General features: G+C 39.9%; 1 protein-coding gene across 2 annotated transcripts in view; it reads right to left on the bottom strand.

Moving 5' to 3' along the window:
* The window catches only part of tpd52 (tumor protein D52), a 142,772-nt gene that overhangs the window by 49,218 nt on the left and 66,648 nt on the right, over positions 1–26,906 (bottom strand). For both annotated transcript variants that reach the window (XM_048529099.2, XM_048529097.2), the window contains one exon: positions 12,276–12,457. In XM_048529099.2, the coding sequence (XP_048385056.1) occupies positions 12,276–12,457 (182 nt within the window). The remainder of the gene's footprint in view (positions 1–12,275; positions 12,458–26,906) is intronic.

Raw genomic sequence — 26,906 nt, 5'->3', positions numbered from 1 at the left:
GACATTTGTCCCAGCTCTTAAACCTGATCAGTGGCTTTGGGTTACAAGCTTATTATCCCTTTTATCTAGGAATATCAAAAACATGTAAGGCCATTTTCTTTTAATGTCTCATTGCTAATTAGTTTTTGTCGTAGCATTGCTATTTAATTACCTCCTGCACCAACAAGAAAAGTTTGAGTAAAAATAATGAAGCTAATTGCTCAAAATGAAAAGAAAATTCAGGTGATGGCCCTGAGTGCATGAAACACAGCTCAAACCTAATTCCATCAGAGACAGACTGCCTCCGCAGAATTGAGGTTAGTAGCGCTGAACAAGACGTTGTTTCATTTGCTGTGGTCTTCCTGCTAGCCTTGACATTCTTTCCCAGGCCAAAACAACGCAGGCTGGTGCCCTGAACACCATACACCCCCAGTTTCACATTTCTTTCAGGCCTAGAACCTGTTTGTTCTTTTCCTTTCACTCAACTGAACTTTAGTCAGAATCAGACAATCTCTGCCATCTGGTAGATCCCTATAGCAGCTGATCAAGAGACCAAATTGATGTTCTCATAAGGAGCATCTGTGTACACGCCATGGGCTTTAATTGATATCAACAAATGGTGAAAGATAACTTCCTGAATCAGAAATTGTGGCAGTATCATGTAAGTAGTGCCATTTTTATTCTGAATTCTGGCAATCACTGTCATCATGAAACACACAGAATCCTGACTTACAATGATATCATTGTTGGTTGGTCAAAAACCTGGAACTTCTTTCCTGTGGATGCATCCATGCTAGATGAACTATAGTGGTTCATTGCCATGTTCGAAAAAACAATTAAGGAGGGGCAACAAATGCTTACTTCACCAGTAATGGCAATACCCATAAAAGAATAAAGCACAAACAAAGAAGGAAGCATTTGATCCTACATCCCTGTTCAATTCTTAAATGAATGGGGATTGGGAAAGATAGACACTTACAATTAGGAAAACTGTTGATGTAAAGAATAAATGCTAAGATGGACTGATTGCGATTATTGGCCTACTTGCATGCAGCACCTTTACTGTAATTCTTCCTCTATATACTTCAAAGTCAGCTCAACGCTGCCAGGCAATTTTCTTCTACACATGTCCAATAGAGTTGCCTGGTTTGCTAGGCAAAAGACTCCTAACTTATGCAAGTGGCACATATCCTGCCTATCTTTAGAATCCAAATCTCTGCAACCTCAAAGCCTGCTTTATTTTTGTTATTAACACTGCCTAATCATATCACACATGCCTGTCACCTCCAGATTTGATTATCGTTCTTTTTATTACTGGCTTCAATTCTCCCAACTTCCAATAACGTCATTTCATACAAAACTGAACTAAACACATCTATCTTGGCTCAATGCTCTTTTCCTTACACCTCAATGTGATGTGACGCATAGCAAATTCCAGCACAGCCCTGAAATCTGAAAGAGAAATGAAAATAAAAACTGCTGGAATTACCTGACTGGTCAGGGCAGCACTTGTGGAGAGTGAAATAGAATCACTGCTTCAGGTCCATCAGACTGGAAACATTAAAAATATAACAGGTTTTAAGCAATTTTGTTTGAACATCTGCAGCAGATGTGGGTTGACCAAGAGTGTTGTTAGGGAGTTTAATTCAAAGACAATAACAGGATAGTTCCAGAGAGTGTGGCTTCGAAGAAACTTGCAGGTTACGGTATTCCCATGATTCTGCTGCCCTTGTCCTTCTTGGTGATGGAGGTCTGGGAGATACTACTGAAGGAGCATTGGTGAGTTGCTTCATTGTATTTGGTATACAGTACACATTGTCGGCACTGTGCACACTTAGCAAAGGGGGTGAATGTTTATTGTGGTGGCCAAGTTGCCATGGTTCTAGATGAATATAGAAAAGTACAGCACAGGGACAGGTCCTTCGACCGACTATGACTGTACCGACCATGATGCTACACATCCCTCTCCTTGTGTAACATCCCTGTTCTTGTGTAAATGTTATGGAACATTTGTGGAGGTGCACTCAACCAAGCCAGGGATTTGTGCTTTCTAGACGGTGGACAGGTTTGGGGAGACAGTAGGTGGGCAGAATAATATACTGGTTGCAGAATTATTAGCCTCTGACCTGTTGTAGCCACAGTATTCAGCTAGCCAGCCCAGTTTCATTTCTGATCAATGGCAACACACTGGATGTTGATATTGGGGAATTCAAAAACGGTAATGCTATTGAACGTTTAGGGATGATAGTCAGATTTTCTCTTATTGCAGACGGTCATTTCCTGTTGCTTAGGTGATGTGAATGTTACTTGCCATTTGTCAGCTAAGCCTGAATGTTGTCTAAGTTTTGCTGCATATGGACAGAGTCAATTTCAGTATCTCAGGAGTAACAAATGGTGCTGAACGCTGTTTAATTACTATTGAATATCCCACTTCTGACACAATAATGAAAGAATGGTCATTGATGAAGCAGCTGAAGATGCTTGAGCCTGGGACACCCCTTGCGGAACTACTGCAGAGATATCCAGGGGCTGAGATGACTGACATCCAACTAACTTGATTACCTTGCTTTTTTCTGATATCACTCCGAACTGTTTCCTACTGATCCCATTGACTTCAGTTTTGCTAGTAGGGATCCTTGGTGTCCCTCTGATCAAATATTTCCTTATGCCAAAGGAGGCAGCAAAACAGGAGAGGGAGAACTAAACTGCAGGTCTATGATGAGGTGGAAGCCTGGAGAGAAGATAAAGCAAAATGACTGATGCGAGGCAAAAGGAGATGGCTATAGCACAAAGAAACAAATAACATGTCTGAAGGCATAAACGGGACAGAATTATTAATAATAGAAGCTGCACAAATAGATGCAGAGGTTATGATAAGAATTTGATTAATTTCATGTTTAGTCTGAAAGGTTGTCTAGTTCCTGATTAAAGCAAGGTATTGATTCTTAGCCTTATGTTGACACTCCTGAAAGATGGTAGTTGAGCAAGAAAAGTCAAAATGGGAATGGACTGGAGAACTAAATTACAAAAAGCAGAAACCTTAGGTCACACTTGTGAACTGAATGGAGATTTTCCACCAAACAGTCATCCAACCTGCATAAGGCTTCCCCAGTGTTTAGAGGGCCACATCATAAGCAGTAAAAATGTTATGTTAAAATGAAAGAACTAACAGCAGAACAGTGGTCAGCATTGCTACTTTACATGACCAGGAATTCTCGCATTGGCTAACTGTCTGTGTGGAGTTTGCACGTTCTCCCTACGGCTGAGAGAGTTTCCGCCAGGTGCTCAAGTTTCTGACCACAGATGTGCAGGCTAGGTGGATTGACCATGCTAAATTGCCCGAAGTGTCCAAGGTAGTGCAGGCTAGGTGGATTAGTCATGGTAAATGAGAAGTAATGAGGACAGATTGGGGCGGTGGGAGGGAATAGTCTTGGTGGGATGCTCTTCAGAGGGTTGATGCAGACTCGATGGGTCAATATTGATGGGGAGGTAATGGCCTAGTGGTATTATTGCTGGACTATTAATCCGGAGACCCAGTAACATTCTGGGGACCAGTGTTTGAATCGCACCATGGCAGATGGTTGAATCTGAATTCAATAAAATATCTGGAATTAATAATCTAATGATGAGCATGAATCTATTGTCGATTGTCAGAAAAACCCATCTGGTTCACTAATATCCTGCAGGGAAGGAAACTACCATCCTTACCTGGTCTGGCCGACATATGTCTCAAGACCTACAACAATGCAGTTGATGCTGAACACCCCTCTGGACAATTAGGGATGAGCAATAAATGCTGCTTAGCCAGCGACACCCTCATCCTGTTAATGAATAAAAAAAATCCAAAATACAAAGATGTGGACCTTACATCAGCAGATGTACCCACTTCTGACTATATGATTGGGGAAGGTCATTGAAGAAGCAGCCGAAGATGTTTGGGTATAGGACGTTGCCATGAGGAACACTTGTCACAATGTCTTGGAGCTGAGACCTTCAACAACCACAACAATCTTCCCTTGTTCCTTGATGCTACATTCGGTCAAAAACGTAGACTTGATGGTGTGAGCTGATCCTCTCACCTCATCTGAAATTATGCTCTTTTGTCCATGCTCGAATCAAGGCTATATATAGTGAGGTCAACAACTGAGTGGACCTGGTGCGAAGTAAACTGTGCGTCAGTGAGTGGGTTATTGCGAAGCAAGTACTTCTTGACAGCACAGTTAATGACCCCTTTCATCACAGTGCTGATGATCAAGAGGAGACTGACAGGGCAGTAATTGGCTAGGTTGGATCTGGCCTGCTTAACGAGTTGAGCACACACCCAGGCAAATTCATGCATTGTTGTAGATATTACAGTTGTAGCTGTAGTTGAACAGCTTGGTTAGGGGCACAGCAAGTTGTGGAGCATATAAATTCAACATTATTTGCTAAATTTTGACAGGGTCTACAGCCTTTGTAGTGTCCAGTGCTGCCAACTCGTTCTTGATATCACGTAGGGCGAATCAAATTTTCTGAAGTTGGCATCTGTGAGGCTTCTGGAGGAGGCTGAGATGGATCATTCCTTCAGCACTTCTTGCTGAAGATTGCTGCAAATGCTTTAACTTTGTATTTTATACTGATAATGAGCTCTCTAATCATGGAGGATGGGGATATTTGTGAAGCCTTCTCCTCTTCCAGTGAGTTGTTTAATTCATTCATTCATGATTGGATATGATAAGACTGCAGAGCTTAGATCTAATCAACTTTATCCCAGTTCAAAGAATCATTTCTACCCTCGTGCTGACATGTTTTGTCCTAGCCAGTTCATGTTGGCATGATTCAGTCATCCCCTCAGTTCTGCCCTTTTCTTTACCCTTGGCTTCTCATTGCACCTTTCAAAAACTTTTTTTACTATCGGACTTTTCAGATTGAGAGGGAGGCAACAGCCTAGTGGTATTATCACAGGACTGTTAATCCAAAGACCCAGGTCACAATCTGGGGACCCGGGTTCAAATCCCACCACTGCAGATATTGGAAATTGAATTCAATAAAATTCTGGAATTAATTGTTCATTGTCAGAAAAACCCATCTGGTTCATTAATGTCCTTGGGAAGGACATGTGACTCCAGACCCACGGCAATGTGGTTGAATCTCAATTTCTTAACTGCCCTCTGGGCAATGAATGCTGCCCTAACCAGCATGCTCAGTTGGGGGAAATTTCTGCTCATACACTATTAGATGCTGAACAAGCAGATGGAGGGACCATTGTGCTAAAATGTTAAAAATTCATAATCAAGTTAATTAACAAAAACCACTTTTGCCTTAATAGCCACATCTCCAAACCCGTACCTTCTACACAGAAAGACAATGGCAGCGGATACAGAGGGACACCATTGTCTGCAAGGTTCCCTCCAGGCTACACACAATCTTAAGACGATATCACCATCCATTCAACGTTGCTAGGTCAAAATCCAGAAACACTCTTCCTAATTGTACTGTGGGCACAACTACATTCCAAGAACTGCAATGGTTCAACAAGCCAGTTTGCCACCATCTTCTCAATGGCATTTAGTCATTGGCAATAATGCTAATCTAGCTAATATTCCCATTAACAAATTAAAAATAACTTCTCCCAACTGATCCACTAAAAATGCAAGTATGAAAATAAACAGTTAATTTACTTGACATGCAAGATACAATGGCGACAGAACTTTTTAATTATTGTCTCCAATAGCATCCAACAGTGTGGGAAAATTGAAAAAAGGCAATGTTCTACAATGAAAAATTCTAAATATAAATTAGTTAAAATTAAAACATGTAAAATTGTACGCTTTTCCAATTTCGCTAAAGCATCTAGTGTTTTGGCTCATTCTAAAACAAATGTAAATGTTAAATTAAATCAAACTAGCTAGGCAGTTTTCTCGAAACAGATTAACATATTTTCCGTGCAGAGAATTATATTTGATGCCCATTTAACTGATTATTTGGCAGATTAACAAGTGGACATGCAACGACAAGTTTACACAATCTTCAGAGGTGAAAATCCTCAACCATTTGTATGGAATGAGTAGTTTTCCTCTACCTAGTACTGACCAATTGCAAACTCTAGGAAAATTGTGTGTGCTAAGTATTGTGAGTCACTACAAAGTCACACCTTTGCAGATACCTTCAGCACAACTGGAAAGCCTGATGGGAGAAAGACCATACTTTGTTTAGTATTCGGCCTGCTTCTCTCTTTCCCAGAAAGGTAGGAAAAGTCACAGGCAATGAAAGTATTCAGTCAAGACACAAAGCCACAAAAATTCCCGCAGTTGAATCTAAAACCATTATGTACAGACTTTAGCACTCAGCCAAGGTCAAGTACAGTTAGCAAGAAAGTCAGATTAACTACTGAATTTGTACCACCAAAGGTAATACAAAAAATACTAACATTTCAATTATAAATATCACGATTTCCAAAAAGGTTTCCATGTTTCTGACTTGCCAACAAAACTCATTGTTATGTCTATTTCCTGGCAATATCATTAGTACTAACAAAGAAAACAGACATACCAAACCACAAGGTTAATCTTTTTAAAAAGTGATTATCAGATGTCAAAAGACATTATTGTATAATGCAGCTGTGACTACGTAATTACCTGCTTGCATTACTGCAAACCGTAGTTCAGATTTAATAGTTCAGTTGAGAGTACTCTGAAATGCATTTGGTCCACTATGACCCTTTCCAAATATTCTTTCACTCACAGGTCCAGCCCTGGGAACATTACAAGCTGAGACATAGGTCAATAAGAAACATTGGCAAACACAATAGCCATTGCCTCAAACAGCGCTGTTGACAGACACTAGCACAAAGGCACTGAATAGAGTCCCCCTCAGTTCTCACACACAGCGAAGAATGAGTCAGTGTACTGCTGCTTTGGTGCTCTGTTTGTACAGTGTATACAGCTTTTGTCTGCAGCCACTGTTCTCTTCTGAATGCGGACTAAATAGTCTAGGAAGTGCAATCATTAGAAAAGCCTTTTACTCCTACCTCCAGCCAGCACAACGTTCAGTGCGTGTGATAGGCCAGCAAAGAAGTCTAAAGTCATCTTTTAAAGTATAAAGCCACTTTTACTTGCTTGAGTTAACTGCCAATTTGAATCCTTCAGCTCAACTGTAGATAGTAACCCTTTCCTGTTTGCTTAATAGTTGGCTACCAATTAATGTTGTTAACTTTTCAAAACAAAAATTGTACTGTAATAAATTGCAAAATTTAAAAACCGATGTTAAAAAGGTGAAATCTCATAAAACACCTTTACACTAGTTGGAATGTTCTGCACATACCAGTGCTGCTCCTAATTATCCCATAAGAGGTAGGAACTGGAATCAACTCAACAGTAGACATATTAGAGAAAGAAAGATGTTTGGTTACAAAATCTTTAAGAAACTTGAGTTTTTCATGCTTTAATTGGAGAAACATCTCACAGGAACATTACAGCGCTCATCATAGTGGCACAGATCAGAGAGAGGAATGAGGTAATAAAGTAACTTAATCATAAATTTAAGAATTTTAATTGAGAGGTGTTGGGAGACTACAAACAAAAGCAATTCAGCAAAGTAGGGGGATGGGTTAGTTGGATTGGGCATGCAATAGGACAGTGTTGCAGATTTTGGATAACTTCATAGAACAGATTATAAAAGGCCAGGGTAAATTGGAATTGTCAAGTTTATGCAATCCAACAAACTGCCTAAGTACTGAGAAGTGTTTTTTATTCATGTTTTTCTCTTAGGGACTGCAAAGTCAAAGATAGAAAACAAACTGTTTTGATTATATTGTTTCATAACTTGATTAAACTTATTTGATGAACCTCTTTAATTCCTCCAGAAAATGTGGGAAAGCACATTTTTTTTCATTCATTAATTCACTGGATGTGCTAGGCCTGTGTTTATTGCTCAGTGGACATTTAAGTGTCAACAACTACATTGCTGAGTGTCTGGAGTCACATGTAGATCAGACCAGTTTCCTTTTTTAAGGATGTTAATGAACCAAACGTGGTTTCCCTGTAAGTTGGTAATGGTTTCATGGCTAACATTATGTGCCACAGATGGATTTGAACCCAGGTACCCAGACATTACTTGGGTCTGGGAATTAACAGCCTAGGAAAAGGGATATTGCTTTCTCTAATCTATTTAGACTAACATAACAGAAGTCCAGTAAGGACTTAGGCAAATCTTCTTCCCTTCTCTGCTACTCTTTACTCTAAGAGTTTAAACTTAACTAATTTGGCAGTAGCTCATTTACAGGAGACAGAATTTATTTGTGCTGATTTCTTTGACCAGTGACTTTTATGGTGCTTGGTACTGGTCAATAACATCAGATGCCAAAAACGGGTTCGCTGATGTCCTTTAAGGAATGAAACTGCCATCCTTACTTGGTCTGGACTACATGTGACTCCAGACCCACAACAATGTGGTTGACTCTTAACTGACCTCTGGAATCGGCAATAAATACTGGCCTAGCCAGTGACGCCCTCGCCTTGTGAACAAATAAAACTAAAATGCCTGCATGGCAGTAAAGTACATTTTACCTTAAGCATTTTTTAAAATGAAAATAACTACATAACAAAGGATATTCTATTTATGGTGGTCAATATGATCTCCTGAAAGAGTTTCGATGGCCTTCGGGAGTGGAAGGAGAATTCAGAAAAGAATTTCATAGAATATGTTGTTTCTCAAATTGGCCCAAGTTTTTTTTTAAACCTGCACTTTTCACTTACCAGGTAAATACAAGGCTACTGATAAATGAACAGCATGATATCCAATTGGAACATGACAATGAGACAGATGCACCAGATGAACTAAGAGCAGCTCGTGTAGGCTGGACAGTTTGAGAGTTTAGTATGAAAATTTGAAGTGGGGAGAGAGATGTGCTTTTACTTTCCCTAACTTATTTGGACAGCACCACTTTAGCTGCTGGGAGCCAAAATAAGAAAAAAGTAACATCAAAGGAGTCCATTAAGCTGAACAGCTGGCATGAGTTTAGAATAAGTATCTGAGTAAATAGCCTGCCTCAGGACATTAGAATTAGGGAAGGTCTAAAACTTTAATATCAACACCAAAGAGGGTTTCCTGTTTCATTGAGGAGTGCATAATTCTCAATTATAAGTGATATTAGCCTTTAATAAACACGGTAAAGCTGTAAGAAAAGCAATTACTATCATGCAAGTGAGTAAATTAATTACATTTAACAATTACCATACAGACAGTACTGGGACAGATTTTGTGTTGCAGCTGTGGTATGTGGGAGATTCTGGACCTGGGAGTGGTCCAGGACAAACATAACTAAAGCAAATGCCTAAAATTTCAGGAACTTTATTGAATTGGAGGCTGAGTTGTAAACACGTCAGGGAGGGAGAGAAATTGAGAGACACTTTGTTCCAGCAAGCATTCACGTCCCTTAGACTACTTAAGACCAATTCCAACTGTAACAATGGACAACAGTGTGTGGCCACAGGAAGGCAGTAACGACAGACAATAATGTATTGCAGGAGCTCCAGCCCCTGCAATTACCTAAACATTTGAGGTGTTCGCCTGTGTGGATGCAAACAAATTATGTAGAGATGAGGAGCAGACTAAGCAGGGCATATTGTTTCAAGATACTTTTCAAGTGGTAGCGTTGGTTGTGTGGGGGGGGGGGGGGGGGGAGGGATGGAAGTAAAAAGTAAACGATTAACAAACTAGTCAGGGATTGTATAATGAGGGACTTGAACAATCTTCGGTGCAGATGAGACCGTGAGGACTGACGATTATGACGTCAACCCATTGTAAGTGTTCAAGTCACACGCTCTGGGCTGGACAGGAACTTGGAGTCAGGATTTTGGAATGGCAGATGGTGCACCCAGTTATTATGATCTACATAGATAGTAATGACGTAGGTAGGACCAGGAAGGAGGTTATTTTTAGTATGAGGAACTCAGTACCAAGCCAAGGGCCAGAACATCATGGGTAATTATCATCAGATTATTATCTGAGCAACATGCCAATTGGCAGAAGGCACATAAGAATAGTGAAATGCATATCTGATTCAAAGCTTGGTCTGGAGGAATTTGGTTTTGTAAGCTATTGGCGCTAGTACTGGGAAAAGTGAGTACTGTACTGTTGGGCCAGTTTGCACCTGGACTACACTGGCACCAGTGTTCCAGCAAATCACATAACTTGATAAGTAGGGAGAATTTAATCTAAAGAATGGTGATGAGAGATTAAGCTTGTTTGATAGAGTCATAGGGATATACTGAACGGAAACAGGCCCTTCAGTCCAACTTGTCCCTGCCAACCAGATATCCCAAATAAGTCTAGCACCATTTGCCAGCATTTGGCCTGTAACCCTTCAAACCCCTCCTATTCATATAACCAACCAGATGCCTTTTAAATGCTATAACCATACCAGTCTCCACCACTTCTTATGGCAGCTCAGTCAATACATACACGACGCTAAGGGAAACGCTGCCCCTTAGGTCCCTTTAAATCTTTCCCCTCTCACCTTAAGTCGTTGCCCTCTAGTTTTGGGCTCCATAATCCCAGGGAAATGTCCTTATCTATTCACCTTATCCATGCACCTCATGACTTTATAAACCGCTATAAGGTCAGCCCTCAGCTTCTCATGTTATAGGGAAAATAGCCTCAGTCTATTCAGCCCTTTCATATGCCCCAAACTCTCCAACCCTGGCAACATTCTTGCAAATCTTTTCTGAACCCTTTTAAGTTTCACAACACCTTTCCTATAAGCAGGGAGATCAGAGTTGTATGCAATTTTACAGTAATGGCCTCGACAATGTCCTAAACAGCCACAACATACCCTCCTGATTCCTATACTCAGTGCACTGACCAAAGGCAAACATACGAAATGGCTTCTTTACTATCCTATCCACCTGTACCTCCACTTTCAAGGAACTATGAACCTACAATCCAACATCTCTTTGTCGGCACAACATCGTGGGCTGAAGGGCCTGTTCTGCGCTGTACTGTTCTATGTTCTAAATACCCCCCTGAATCTTACCATTAAGTGTACAGGTCCCGCCCTGATTTGCCTTTCCAAAATGCAGCAATGTTGCAAATCAAGGGCACAAATCAAGGCAGCAAAACAAACTAACATAATGGGAAATGAGGGACAGAGACTAGCAGGAATGTGCTAAGAATAAACCTAAGAATACAGTAACAGTCAAAACTACATGTGACAAAGATAATAAAACGATAAAAAACCAAAGGCTCTGAATCAGAATGCACATAGCATTTGCAACAGAGTAAAGAAATTGATGCACACATTGGAATAAATAAATATGATCTGACAGTCACTACAGAATGCAAGATGATAAGGATTGGGTCCCGAGTATTGAGGGATATAGGTCCTTCTGGGTTTCTCCAGTGCTTCCTGTTTTTATTTCAGATTTCCAGCAACTGCAGTATTTTCTTTTATTTAAAGGAAGTTGGGGCTCTGTATATTCCACCATGCTCTCTTTTGAAATTATGAGCTGTATGGACAGAAGATAGGACCTGACATTATTTTAAATGTTTTGGCATCAATAAATGAGGGTGAATGAAATCAGCATTCAGGTGTGCTTGTATTTAGTGGAGTGCAGAGGAGCCTAGGAAAATATTCTACTGGGGACCAGGACTCAAAGGTGGAGTTTAATATTTGGAAGCAAATGAATAGCTACATAAACATTAGGGTGATCAGAGGCCAAGACTAGGCAGTTTGCATCCTGAAAATACAGTTATAATTTGTTCTTTTGTGGGTAAATAGAAGTAGGTAGAACTGCTGCATGTAAAGACAATGTGAGTAGGTATGAAATAAGAAAATTATCAGAAATGGTTTTTTCCAAGTAGTACGATGGGAGTAATAAGACCACTTGAGATGGCAATGGAAAAAGGATAACTAACAGTGGATGAGAGTCTGGGATTTTACATGAAAGAAGAAATTAAGAGGATAAGAGGCCAGTGAACCAAGAGGATGGAAAGCATGACAAAATGAGATGGAGGGTGAAACTGTCAAATGAGAAACTATTCATTACAGAGATGAAAGAAAGAAACAAGCAAAGGTATCTTAAGCATTGCTGAAAATGAGAGGTATTGTTAAATTTGCCTTCCTGCACTCAAGACAATAAGAATGCCAAATATGAATCAGAGTAAAACATATGCTTGCATCACAAAAGAGTGCAGATTGATTGGTAATTGAACCTGATTGGACCAACTTAACTTCAATTAGAACTGTATCTTAAACATGTATGTATGAATGTAAAATCAATCATTATACTTTCTGTGCTTTGCTCAAAGCCACTTACTCTCCATCTACTGCTGGTCTTCTGCACACGCAATGAAACTTGCCACCGAAGTCAATATAAAGGTCATCATCCACAATATGGAAAATTTTACCAATGACTACTTTGTCTTTGGTAGGGCCCATCTGGATTAGAGGAGAGCGCCTCAATAATGTTGCAAATGAGTCATTTTTCTGGGCAGTCACCTAAAAGAAAAACATCAAGACATTACATAAAACAATTATAATGGAAGTATTAATTATTATTAATATAGTTTCAATTCACATTCCTGCTAGTTTCTGCCCCTCATTTCCCATTTTGTTAGTTTGTTTTGCTGCCTTGATTTATGCCCTTGATTTGCAACATTGCTGCATTTTGGAAAGGCAAATCAGGGCAGGACCTGTACATTTAATGGTAAGATTCTGGGGAGTACTTCTACTCTCACTAATTAAGTATCAAGGCCCATGATTTTCAAATCTTTTGAGTGAATATTCAACTCCATCTACAGAAAAAAGACACAGAAATAACATGGCAGAATGGCTCCCTTCAATGCTGCAATCATTCTACAGCTTGTTAACAGACTCCCAAGGCTCTTTCCAGCCTAACTTCCCAATTCATACTAGCCAGACAACTTGTTGGAATACAGAATGAGAAACATGTGCTATTAGTCTGCAATTGCAGAAAATCAAGTTTTGATAACAGACTGGCAAACCATGGGGAGTCTTTTTGAAAATTCTCTCATGGTTTCCTTTGGAATCAAGATGACGTATGCATTAGCTAGGGAAATGAAGTCTTCTGCAAATCTTCACATCACAATTATTCCAATAAAATGTTTCATCCTTATGTGTTGTTTGCTTTAAAACAAAACTTTGCCATGAGCCAAAGTCATGTGTAATTGTTATGGAGGAGGAAGAGGATACAGCCATTTGGTCCATCTTGATCGCACCAGCTCACCGAATGAGCAATATGCCTTAGTACTATTCTTCTGCCTTTTCTCATTAACACTGCACATTAGATGATTGTTTCAATTCAAGTAATGTCCTCTTGAATGCCTCAGTTGAAAACGTCTCCACAATACTTTCAATGCAACGTATTCCAATGTACCTTGTGAAAAAGTTTTCCTCTTGCTTCACAATTGCTTCTTCTGCAAGTTACCTTACATCTGTGCCATTTAGTTCGCAATATTTTTGCAAATGGGAACAGTTTCTCCCTACTTAAATGTTTAGGCCATTGTCATTTTGAAATCTTCTGTTAGCCTCTTCTTCTCCAAGGAAGATGTTCTCAACTTCTCCAATTCTTCATACGTGTCACAACAGCTACCTTGAAATCTCTTCAATTTCTATCCAACATATTCATGTCCTTCCTGAAACAAGGCACCCAAAAATGTACACAGTCCTGTAGCTGAGGTCTAAATAATGTCTTGTACAAATTCAGCATAACTTCCTTCTCCCATACCCTATGTTCCCATTAATGAAGGCTAGAAAATCATATGCTTTTATTAACTGCTCTCTCCACCTGTACTGCCACTTTTAATGACTTATGCACATAAACGTACAGGTCTGTCCACCTCCTGCAAAACATTTTGTGTAGTGCCCTTTATTTTATGCTGTCTTTCCCTGTTCTTTCTGTCAAAATATATCACTGCATACCTCTCCACACTGAACACAGTCTGCCATCTATCTGTCCACTTCACTAACGAGTCTACATTCTTTTGAAGGTCTACTTAGATCTTCCTCACAGTTTACGTGCTTCCAAGTTTTGTACCATCCGCAAACTTGAAATTGTGTCTTGTATACCAAAGGTTTAGGTCATTAATATGGATCAGGAAAAGCATGGGTCCAATCTCAACCTTTAGGAAACTCCACTACAAACCCTCATCCAATCCAAAACATATGCATTAACAACTGCTCTGTTTCCTATCACTCAGGCAGATTTTGTATCGCTGTGGTTCCTGTCCCTCTTATTCCAAGAGCTCTCAGTTTTCTTACAAGATTATTCTGCATCAAATGCCTTTTGGAAGTCCACGTACACCACATCAATCCTCTTTGGTACTTCTTCAAAAAAAATTCCAGCATGTCAGTTAAATACTATATTCCCTGAAGAAATGGATAGGGAGATCCTTTTTCCTAGGATGGTGACAGTGAGCACGGGGTGGGGGGTGGGGGCGCAATAGCTTTAAATTGAGGGGAGAAAGACATAGGACAGATGTCAGAGGTAGTCTATAGGCACCAGATAGATTGCTAACATTTTTCAAACTGTCTTGTTTAAATCACAATGTCCACATTTTAAAGATTGCATGTTCAATTTATAGTGTACCATGATGACAAGTTTAAACAACTTTAGTATGTTCTAGAGGTGTCTTTTATTCCATATTGGGAAACATACATCTTCTAATACAATAACGTCAAAAGGATAGTCTGAATCAGACAAGTGGAGTTAAAAATTCAGCAGCATTAGGTGCTAGTCTTTCCACATCTCTGTGCCACTGACACATATCTGAATTAATAGTGTTGTATAATTGAGAGGATTGTTTTTATACCATCTTCTTACATTTAATGCAACTGGAGCTACTGGGAAACTCCATGCATATCAAATTGTAAGCAAAGATGTTATACTGACAGAACTCTGGATGTTTCAGATATTTTATGTTTCAAAAACTTCTGCAAACTAAGCAACAAACTGTAATTTACCTATTCACAATTGCTTTATTTTTGATTTTTTTTTACATTGAATAGACTTGTAGTCTGAAACACAATCCATCACAGTATTATTTGCTTGCCAGCCACTAAAGTCGAGAACTGGAAGACAAAAAGGTTTTTGTTAAAGTGGGTTGCCAGTTCTGAAGAAATCATACTGCAGTTGAAATATTAACTCTCTTTCTCTATCCGTCGATTTTGTCAGACTTGCTGAGTTTCTCCAGCATTGCGTTTGTTTCACAATATGTTTTAATCCATAGTCAAACTGCTGTATTTTGCTGCACAAAATAACTGCCCTCTGGCAATGCCAATTAGAGACTTTTTCACATTTAATATCATAATATTTTCTGGTTTACAAACAGGTTACATTTATGAAATATTTTGTCAAGTCTGACATCACTGTTTCTTGTATTTTTTCATTCCCATGCTGGCTGCTTGAATCATTCGTTCGAGCTGAGAAGGTGTAAGGTTTCAATGTTCAGCAAAAATGGAGGGGATAAAATTCTTTTCATAACTATTTAGGCATCTGGTGTTCTCAATGATTATATTTTGAGGTACAAATTATTGTGCAAATTTCTCAAATACAAAACAGGTAATATTAAATAAAATTTGAATTCCTACCCACAGAACATTTCTACTTACTGAGATATTAGAAAGAACTCTTCCACTCTGTTTTGCATCATTATAAATTATTGTAAAATATATGATTCATAAAACCATGAGATTTTTCACATTTGCATGAAAGACAAGCCCTCAAAGTACAGCAGACCTCAATACCACACTGAGACATCAGCCTAGTTTGGTGGCTAAAAGCATTGGAATAGAACAATCCACAACTTTTCAAGACAGTAACAGTGCTATTACCGAGCCATGGCAAACACCGCATTTACAGATAACATATTATAGCAGTCAGTCTACACTACATTTTTACAACATGTTACAGATAACTAAATAAAATTAACACAAATTATGTCACATGCATGGCTCCAGTAGTCATCTAGACTCAAAACGTTAGCTTGCTTTCTCTCCAAGTATTGACCCGCCTCACACCTGACCCGCTGTGATTTATAGATTTAAAAATTTGAACATTGTACAGAACAAACTATATTAGTTTTCATGTGGAATAATAAATGAAGCATTGAGCAATAGAGTAGAATACAATAGTTTTTTTTAAAATTTCATCAACCAGGCAGTAATCTGGTTTAGTGCATCATCCAGCCTTTATAAAACACACATAGTTGGTATTCCACCAATTTTAATGGAATGAGAATCAGGAAAGTTCAAGAAAAGCATATCATCTACAATGACAGATATCCATGCATTGAAGGCAACAAGAATTTAGCCCACTGTCTCTACAGTTAGTACAGGAGGCAAGCTGCTTGCACCGAAACACACAAGTCTTGTTTAGGTAAAGAAAGGAATTCCTCTATCAGGACAAGCAGAATAGGAGTAGGGCTCATGGGCTGATACTAAAAAAAAACACATCAAAATGTAAAGCCTGGAATCAAGGTATGTTCGTTGATCCTAAAATAGCAAGCACAAGAATTAGAGCAGTTTTGTTTTCTTAATACTTCGTCCAACATTGCAATGTCTACACATGCTAATTAAATAGGTTTGGATGAATTACTGTATAGCAATTTAAAAACAAATGAGGAACATTTCTTCCACATAAAACAGTAAAATATTCTGTCAGACATTGTGCTTCTCTAATTTTATTTTAGAGCATGCATCAAGAGGGCAGTGAAGAAACTTGTTCTGAAGTGACATACCACAGACTAATAGCATGCATGTTTGTGGCAATGGTTCCCCACACTGATCCCCTCCCAATCATGATTATGTCGCCAATGAAAAACATCAGAGACTGAGAAATGTTCTGGTTTTCGGGGAATGGGATATATAATGCAGTAAAACCTCCAGTAAGAGAGCATATAAAGGGATATTGTAGAAAAACTGAGGTTTTTAAACTCTCTTCAGCCGAACTGTCCTTTTGTATATTAGATTATTGATTGACTACCTCACTGTTAAATATACAAGAGGGGGTAACAAATTTGATTCATAAACAAAATGCCCAGCCTTTTCAAGGCGGCTTCACAGCTAGGGGCAAATAATGTAAGTGATATTGCAAATGTTTCAAGAATTTAAAAAACCACTTTGGGCATGGAAATCAGACACATGGCTTGAAAAGGTGTCAAAACGAAATTACATATTATCTGGTTCTAGTTAAAATAAAATATTATTTTAACAATATTATTTTAACAAGTAATGCAGCTGTCTATGGTAAAACGTAATTGCACCCAACGTACAGTATCCTTGATGGTCAGATGAGGCTGTATAATTGTCAATAATTCTGACTTCATAATGGAGGAATGTCAGGTTGAAGCAGCTAAATATGGTTGGTCGGAGAATATTTCAATGAAACTCTATCTACTGCGCAGCCAAGACACGACATCGGCAGCTTTCAACAACAGATACTAACTTCTGTTGTGTCACTTACGATTCCGGCATTTGGAAGATTTTGCATTGACACCTACTGACATCAGCTTTGCTGAGCTCTTTGGTGTTATAATTAGTTCACTGCCATTCTGACACCCTCTGCTTTAACGCAGATTTTCCGTCCAGGTCTGGATTATTCTTCTGTCAAGGCCTGGAGCCAAGTGGTTCTGGGGGAACCCAAACCAGAAAGCAGATTATTAGTGTTGCTTGATAGCATTGTTGATAACCCTTTCCATGAGTTTCCTGATGAGTAGAAGGCCAGTAGGGAGTGAATGATGGGTTAAATTTACCCTGTTTTTTGTAAAGAGGACAGATCTGAGAAATATTGCATATCATCAATGTCACAGCTATACTACAAATTTGGCTCAAGAGGCAACTAATCGTGTTGTACATGTCTACAGTATTACAGATCTACATACTTGTAAACATGTTAAAATAAAAGCCAAATATTATGGACATTGGAAATCTGAAACAAACATGTGAAATACTGGAAAAATTCAGAAAGTCTAGCAGCGTCTATGGAGAGATAAAAAAACAAGAGTTCAATTTCTGAATTAGATATGACTTCTACAGAATTGAAGGGAGTTGGATTTTTAAAATATCCTTATACTTTTGACAGAAATGGAGGATGATCAAAAGGAACAGATAGTGTTGAGGCTCAGGACAAAAGACAAAGGAGTTGCTAATAGTGGTAGAAGATTTTTGAGCTTGCGTTTGTTAACATCTAAAAGGGAGAGGATGACCATTCTCCTTCAGCTGGCTGAGCTCATTCTCACTGTGAATAATTTCTCCTTTAACTCATCTTATTTTCTCCAAATTAGGGGTGTGGTCATGAGTACCTGCATGAGTCCCAGCTATGATAACACAGTGTGAAGCTGGATGAACACAGTAGGCCAAGCAGCATCAGAGGAGCAGGAAAGCTTGACGTGTTACGCCATGTTATCTCAGATTCTCCAGCCTCGGCAGTTCCTACTATCTCTGAGTCCCAGCTATACCTGTCTCTTCATTGAGTAAGTGCAACATTCCTTGTTCCAGTCCTACTTGAGCTGCCACAACTCTTTCTCTGAATACATTAATAACGTCTTTGGTACTGCTCCCTGTTCTAGACTAGAATTGAAGAAATTCATCAGTTTTGCTTCCAATATCCAACCTGCTTTCACATTCATCCCGTCCATCCCTGACTCTTCCCTTCCCTTCCTTGAGTTCACTGTTTCCATTTTGCACCAATATCCATTACAAGCCTACCGACTCCCCCAGTCACCTCAACTACATATCATGTCCTGTTTCTTGCAAGGATTCCATTCCATTCTCCCATGTTTCTCCATCTCTATCACATCTGTTCCGGTGGTGCCACCTTCCACTCAGATGCCTCCGGTTTGACCTCTTTAATCAACTGAGATGTGTCCAATCCATCAACTCTGTCCACTCCATCTCCTGCAGTCCTGCTCTTACCCTTTCCCCTCCTCCCAAAAACAGTGATAGGGTTCCGACTGACCAAATAGTCTCAGTATTCAAGGCATCATTGTCTGCCATGTCCACCACCTCAGCAGGATGCCACCATGAAACACACCTCTCTCCCATCCATGTCAGCATCCTGCAGGGACCATTGCCTCTAACACCTAATCCATTCCTCCATCACTCCTAACACTTCCTCGCTCCCACTTGTCACCTTCCTGTGCAATCGCAGGAGTAATGCTTGCCCATTCAGCACCTCCCTCCTCACTGTCCAAGGCCCCAAACATACCTACTAGGCAAAGATGCATTTTGTTTCTACTTTTTACAATCTAGTCTATTATCTACACTTTGTAGCCTAAATCTTAGATGGCACATTAAATTCACCTTCAAAAGACAAAGGCAGCAACAAAAAACATATTTCATCTAGTTGATGTACAAGATAAAAGTTCTCTGCTCAATCTCTAAATTTTCTATTACTTATCTAAATTGTGAGCATTTTAACACATCCCATGGATTATGGAAGAGACTACCAACATTTACAGGAGTGGTTAATGATGAAAAGCTTGAGTTTGAGCAGGGTACAACAACAAATCTGTACTTTTAATTTTTAACATTCATTAAATAGAATTACAAATAGATTTGTAAGATGCTATACTTTGTGTTAGTAAAGTAGGTAATTATTTTACTTTATGCTATATATTGCTTGAGTATTTTTGACATGACGACACACTGCTCAGGCCGCACTGGAACTGTGGTAAATATTAGAAACCATAATGATAGCAATCAGCATTAAATTTAGCACCGTTTACTACTGATGGAATCAGTTGCAATCTCGGCATTTCATCTATATTCTTCCCTCTCCCCAACTGAAGACTGAGAACATCACAATTTCTAAAAGTGTGTGAGAGGTTTCCAGCACTCCAACGGCTAAATATTTTGTTTAAGATGATTGGCAAAAATTTCAATTTTTATTTGATTCACTGAACTTGTGCCTGAAATGAACAGTTACAAAACTACGATGTTGAAGTTAGCAACATTACCAGGAAATGAAACAGTGGCCTTTATTTCAAAGGGAACAGAATACGAAAGTCGGAAAATTGCTAAAATTATACAAGGCATTTATCAGGCCACAGCTTGAATACTTTAAACAGTTTTGGGGCCTTTATCTAAGCAAAGATATACTGGCATTAAAGGCAGTCCAGAAAAAGCTCATGAGGTTATCACGGGTATGGAGGGACTGTTTTAAGGACCAGTAGAGTAGGTTGACCCTGTATTCACTGGAGTTTAGAAGAATGAACGGTAACCTTATTGAAATATACTTGATCCTTGGGGTCTTGCCGGGGTTGCCATGGAAAGGTTGTTTCCACACATGGAAGAGTCTGGGACCAGAAGGAATAATCTCAAGATTGGAAGTCGCCCATTTATAGCAAAGATAGAAAGGAATTTGTTCTCTCAGAGGGGACTGAATCTGTAGAATTCTTCACCACAGAGGGCTGCCAGGGCTGTGTCCTTACGTATATTCAAGTCTGAGAATGATTTTTAATCAGAGAGACTGCGGGGAAAAGCAGGAAAAGTGGAGCTAAAAATTATTAGATCAACTGCGATCTCACTGAATGATGGAGCAGACTTGAGGGACTGAATGGCCTACTTCTGCTCTTGCATCTTATGGTCTTATGGCCTAGTAATTTAGTCAAACAAGAAGAAGAAGAAGAAACAAATAACCAAAACTCAGAACTCTGATCAGCCAACTGAAGCAGTACACCAACAAAAACCAAACAGACACAGGAAACCTACTGAATGGCGAAACATTTTCTTCAAAAGTGTTTGGAAAACCATTTCTATTTGTGTTAGTACAGTTCCCATTGAAAATTAGTCTCTTGCTCCTCTTCTTGGATAGTCCCTCAGGATCAAGGATGGCTTCCTTTGACTCCAAATTCAATGGGCTCTGCAATAGCTCTAAGTCTAATACATTACCATACACATGGGGCAAGTGATGCTAGAAGGGTAAAGTGGGCACACTGTTTGATAGTTTCTGTGCTTCCTCTGATGCTTCAGTAACTCCTTGCATATTCCCAAAAGGAAGCTTTCGATATGTCTGGGGCCATTCCTAATAAGCCTTCTCCATTATCATCAGTCACATGCCAGAGCCTCCCATGTGTCAAGAGGTATACTTGACCACTTTAGGAATGCCTTGAATAACATTTTAAAAATGTTTCTGCTGTCTTCCTAAAAAGTCTCAAGCTGTGAGCAAGCTCAAAATAGTGCGACTGTATCAGGAGTTTGCTGTTTGGCATACAGAGTTGCGTTTATGTGATTAGCACCACAAAATTCAGGCAAGTTGGCTCAGGTAAGAACACTGCTGCTGTAACAGGTCTTATCACCAGATTTGGAGGATTTTATAAAGGCACCATAGGTGGCATTTCTTCATTGCTTTAATTTGTGCAAGTCTTCAAAAGATATGGGGCTACATGGACCACTGCTACCTGGTAAACCATGATCTTAGCCTCAGATTTGAGATCTGGTTGTGATATGCAAATACAAGCCTTTCTTTCTTTACCTATAGAAGAGTTAAATAACGGTAAAGTCACCATAATTTTACCAGACCATAGGGCTGCTCCCTCATTAGAGAGATATGACACAGATCCTTCAGTCCAATCAGTCCATGCCAAACAAATCCAAACTAAATTAGATCCACCTGCCTGTTCCTGGCCCGTATCTCTCCAAACCTTTCCTGTTCGTATTCTTACCCAAATGTCTTTTAAACATGGTAATTGTGCCCACATCCGCTGCTTCCTCAGGAAGTTAATTCCACACACAAACCACCCTGTGACATAAAATTGCCCCTCATGTTGTTTTTAAATCTCTCTCCTCTCACCTTACAAATGTGCCCTCTGGTCTTGAAATCCCCATCTTAGGGAAAGAGCAAATACCATTAACTCTTTCTACACCTCTCATTATTTTATAAACTTCTGTCAGGTCACCTCTTAGCCTTATATGCGCCAGTGAAAAAAGTCCCAGCCTATCCAATCATTTTTTATAATTTAAACCTTTTGTACTTGGTAGCATCCTGGTAAACCTCATCTGAACCTTCTCCAGCTTAATAATAGCCTTCCTGTAACTGGGCGACTAGAACTGGACACAGACAGGTGGAACTAGTTTAGTTTGGGATTATGTTTGGCGTGGACTGGTTGGACCGAAGGGTCTGTTTCCATACTGTGTGACTATGTCTCTATGGCTGGTGGTGGTTTAACCTGAATGTCACCAAACTGTAGAAAAAAGAATGGCAGTCTTTCCCAGAGCGTGAATTGAACCCACACTGTTGGCATTACTCTATATTGCAAACCAGCTGTCCAGCCAACTGAGTTAAATGGCCCCAAACTAAAAGGAGGGTTCCATCTCTTGATCATTGTCTCGTTGAATGGTGCAAGTACACTCTAGTCAATGGCAAAATTTAATTGTGCAAATCGACATTCACTGTTTACAAATGAAGGGAACCAAATAAGAAAGGTAGAACATAGAACAGTACAGCACAGTGCAGGCCCTTCAGCCCACCGTGTTGTACCGAACTTTTACACTAATTCTAAGGTCTATCTAACCTCCACGCCTAATTTATACAATCATCCATGTGCGTATCTTATAGCCAATTAAATGCTCCTAATGAGGCCGGCTCCACTAGCTTCTCCGGCAATGCATTCCACGCCCTGACCACACTGAGTAAAGAACCTACCTCTGACGTCTCCCCTAAATCTACTTCCATTCACTTTAAAACTATGCCCCCTCGTAATAGCTATCTCCACCCTTCGAAAAAGTCTCTAGCTGTCTACTCTATCTATACCTCTGATCATTTTGTACACCTCTATCAAGTCACCTCTCATCCTTCGTCGTCCCAAAGAGAAAAGCCTTAGCTCTCTCAACCTTTCCTCATAAAAAAAGTACTAAAAGATTAGGAGCACCCCTGGGCCCATACCCTAACTTGTGCCACTGTCTTCAAACAAGGATGTGTAATCGGGGAAATAAACACACAAAGACAAAATTTGCATCAGTTCTTTTGGCTAAAATGATAATCTAGTGCACCATGATGTAAACTGAAGAACACCTGTACATGCAAGCTTTTTACTAGACATTTGAAACTGTAAAGCTATACTGAAAATTGTTTTGATAGTAGAAAATCTGAGTACAGGACTCCCTCCAGTGTTCCAACAATGGATCTACAATTTTCAATTAATGCACTTTTGCTCAGGCTTGCCACTTTGTGGGTAGTGTTAGGAACAGCAGTAAAACTGTCATGTTTCTACAGTACTGTTCTTAATGTGTTCACAACGACAAGCAAAGGTGAGGTCTTTTGGTTCGAACGTGCTCATAATTCCGCAGAAACCCAAGAACAGCCAAACATTAGAATATCTAGCTGCCTTTGAATGAAGAGGTAACAAGGTGTAGAACTGGATGAACACAGCAGGCCAAGCAGCATCAGAGGAGCAGGAAAGGTGACATTTCGGGTCTAGACACTTCTTCAGAAAAATCTTCTGAATGAATCCCTGTTTTAATACAAACAAATGTGATATACTTGCCTTCCTCATGTTTTACACAAACCTTAACTAAAAGACAATACAGTATATAAGATAAAGTTTACGAAAAGTTGCAAGTGCTCCAATGTTGAGGTTATACAGGACACTGATGACGACTCTTCAGGAGTACTGTGTCCAGTTCTGGTGGCCCTGTATCAGGATGGGTATTATTAAGCTAGAGAGGGTTCAGAAGAAATTTCCCAGGATGTTGCCCGAAAAAGAGGGTTTGAATTATAGGCACAGGCTGGGATTTTTTCACTGGACTGGAGGAAGTTGAGGGTTGGCCTTATAGGGGTTTATAACATCATGAGGTGTATAGGTAATGTGAACAACAGGTGTCTTTTCACTAGGGTGGGGGATTTCAAGACTAATGGATACATTTTTAAGGAGAGAGGAGAAAGCTTTAAAAAAGACATGAGAGACAACTTTTTTTTTTAAACACAGGAAGTGTTCATGTGTGGAATGAATTTCCAGAGGAAGTGGTTCAAGCAGATACAGTCAACATTTGAAAGACATTCGGATAAGTACATGAATAAGAAATGTTTGGAGGGATATAAGCCAAGCGCAAGCAGGTAGGGATACTTTAATTTGGAATTATGGCTGGCAATGGACTGGTTGGGCTGAAGGGTATGATTCGATGCCATACGACTCTATGGCACAATGACTATCCAAATAAGTGCTTCATAATAGAAATTTAGTATCATAAACACAATCATCTAAAACAAAACAAAAAAATCTTTGAATACACAACATTTCCCCATTAGCTGCAATGCGCTACCCAGAACAACATACCTAATTTTGATAGCACAGCTGTAAAGTGCAGAAGGCAGGGTTTCACTAGCATGAGTTCAAATCTTTTCTATCAGTAGGCCAGCAGAACAGTTAACTTATCTGTGGGAGAACTGGTATTTGGAGACATGCGTTAACTGAGGAGAAGTAGCAGAGATTTGTAAAAGGTAGATCATGCTTGTATAGTCTAGCTGAATTTTTAATGAATGAACAAAGATTGTTGATGAGAAGAATATGATTGGATGTTGTTTGCATGGATTTTAGGAAAGCCTTTTACTAGTTATCACATTCATGGCTGATTAACAAAACTGAGGCTTAAGGAACTGAGTAGTAAAAAGTTCATGTCCAATTTGGATTTTAAAAAATGGCTCAAAGACAGAAAACAGTAAGTCATCAGCTCTGGAGAAGGGTCGCTCGACCTGAAACATTAACTCTGATTTCTCTTCACAGATGCTGCCACACTGGTTCAGCCTTGTCAGCAATTTCTGTTTTTGTTCCTGAGTTACAGCATCCGCAGTAGTTTTGATTTTTAAACAATAACTCACTGTTACTTTCGGGATTGGGCAGTGTCAGCATGCAGTTACTCAAGGACCAATTCTAGGGCAATCATTTTTTTTCATTTTGCTCATGGTTAGATCTTGGAATACAGAGATTTTCAAAATTTGATATTATACCCAAATTGCCTAGAAGGAAGAGATAGGCTCGGACCACTGAATCTACACTGACTGGCCACATCAAATTCTACTTTTAATTATCCTTATTTTGACCGGTGGTTGTGATAAAAAAATTCTATAATTCTGTCCATTTTTCCATCAGTGTCTTTCATGATACATTCCTTTCCTATTATAAATTGTAGCGCTTCCCTGTTTTAAATCGCACGCTAAAGGGAAGATCACATGGTAGTATGGCGTTGTGCATGTGGCATAATTGCAAGAGGGAATCTTAATGTTCAAAAGCACAGGAAGTGGGATGTATGGGTTAAATACAAAGATAATTCTAAAGGGAAATTGACCAAGAGATCAGAAATAAAGGGGATTTAAAATGGAGTGTCTACCACTCACGAGTGGGGTGTCCTAGGCTTCTGTATTTGACAGACTTCTATTCAAATGGCAAACTGTGTGCTGCATAGCTTTTGGGGGGGGGGGGGGGGGGGGGGGGGGGTGGAGAAACAGGTTAGAACCAGATTTGGGTATATTTATGAAGGTGGCCTCAAAGTCAAAAACAGTCCTCCTAAAGAGCCAGAGTGTACAACAGTGCACTCATGTATATACCTATGCATACTGGAATCATAGCCTTACAGCACAGAAGAGGCGCTTTTGTGTATCAAGCCTGTAATGCGCAACATAAACGGATCACTTTCCTGCACTTGACCCATAGCTTTGAATGTTATGACGTTATTGGAATATTATTGGAACTGAATGCCTAAATGGCTAAAGATTAACCAACAGGGCAAAAGATTTGGTAGTAGTCACTTATCACTCGCTCAAAGCTCAAGCTCAGTGTCATGAGGCCACAGTCAAAGCAGAGACCTGGACCAGAGTTGCATTTACCAAACAACTATTTACAACACTTTACAGAATTTATAATCCGATCGGGCATCATTTTACTTGATATACTATGCACGATTTATGCTCAGGAAGAATACTTTCACACTGGAGAAAGTACAGAGAAAGCCAAAGGTAATAAAAACGAAGTAAAAAGTAGTGGTGCTAATGGGAACTGCAGATGCTGGAGAATCCAAGATAATAAAGTGTAGAGCTGCATGAACACAGCAGGCCCAGCAGCATCTCAGGAGCACAAAAGCTGACGTTTCGGGCCTAGACCCTTCATCAGAGAGGGGGATGGGGTGAGGGTTCTGGAATAAATAGGGAGAGAGGGGGAGGCGGACCGGAGATGGAGAGAAAAGAAGATAGGTGGAGAGGAGAGTATACGTAGGGAGGTAGGGACGGGATAGGTCAGTCCAGGGAAGACGGACGGGTCAAGGAGGTGGGATGAGGTTAGTAGGTAGGAGATGGAGGTGTGGCTTGGGGTGGGAGGAGGGGATGGGTGAGAGGAAGAACAGGTTACGGAGGCAGAGACAGGCTGGGCTGGTTTTGCGATGCAGTGGGTGGAGGGGAAGAGCTGGGCTGGTTGTGTGGTGCAGTGGGGGGAGGGGACGAACTGGGCTGGTTTTGGGATGCGGTGGGGGAAGGGGAGATTTTGAAGCTGGTGAAGTCCACATTGATACCATTGGGCTGCAGGGTTCCCAAGCGGAATATGAGTTGCTGTTCCTGCAACCTTCAGGTGGCATCATCCCCCTCTCTGATGAAGGGTCTAGGCCCGAAACGTCAGCTTTTGTGCTCCTGAGATGCTGCTGGGCCTGCTGTGTTCATCCAGCCTCACATTTTATTATCTTGAAGTTAAAAGTAGCACTGCTCCTGTGAAGTGACATAGGATCTTTTACAATGTTAATGGCACGAGACAAATGCAAGTAAAACATAACACAGAACAGCACAGCGCAGGAACAGGCTTTTTGGCACACAATGTTGTGCTGAACATGATGCCCAACTTAAGTTAATCCCTCTGCCTGCCCACCATCCACTTGACTCCATTCCTTGCAAATTCATGTGCTTATCTAAAAATCCCTTAAACACCCCTAACGCATTTGATTCCATCAC

The sequence above is a fragment of the Stegostoma tigrinum genome, chromosome 5, assembly GCF_030684315.1.
Source record: "Stegostoma tigrinum isolate sSteTig4 chromosome 5, sSteTig4.hap1, whole genome shotgun sequence".
Taxonomy (NCBI): domain Eukaryota; kingdom Metazoa; phylum Chordata; class Chondrichthyes; order Orectolobiformes; family Stegostomatidae; genus Stegostoma; species Stegostoma tigrinum.
Note: the sequence above shows the minus strand (reverse complement) of the source record. Positions and strands in the feature narration are given on the sequence as shown.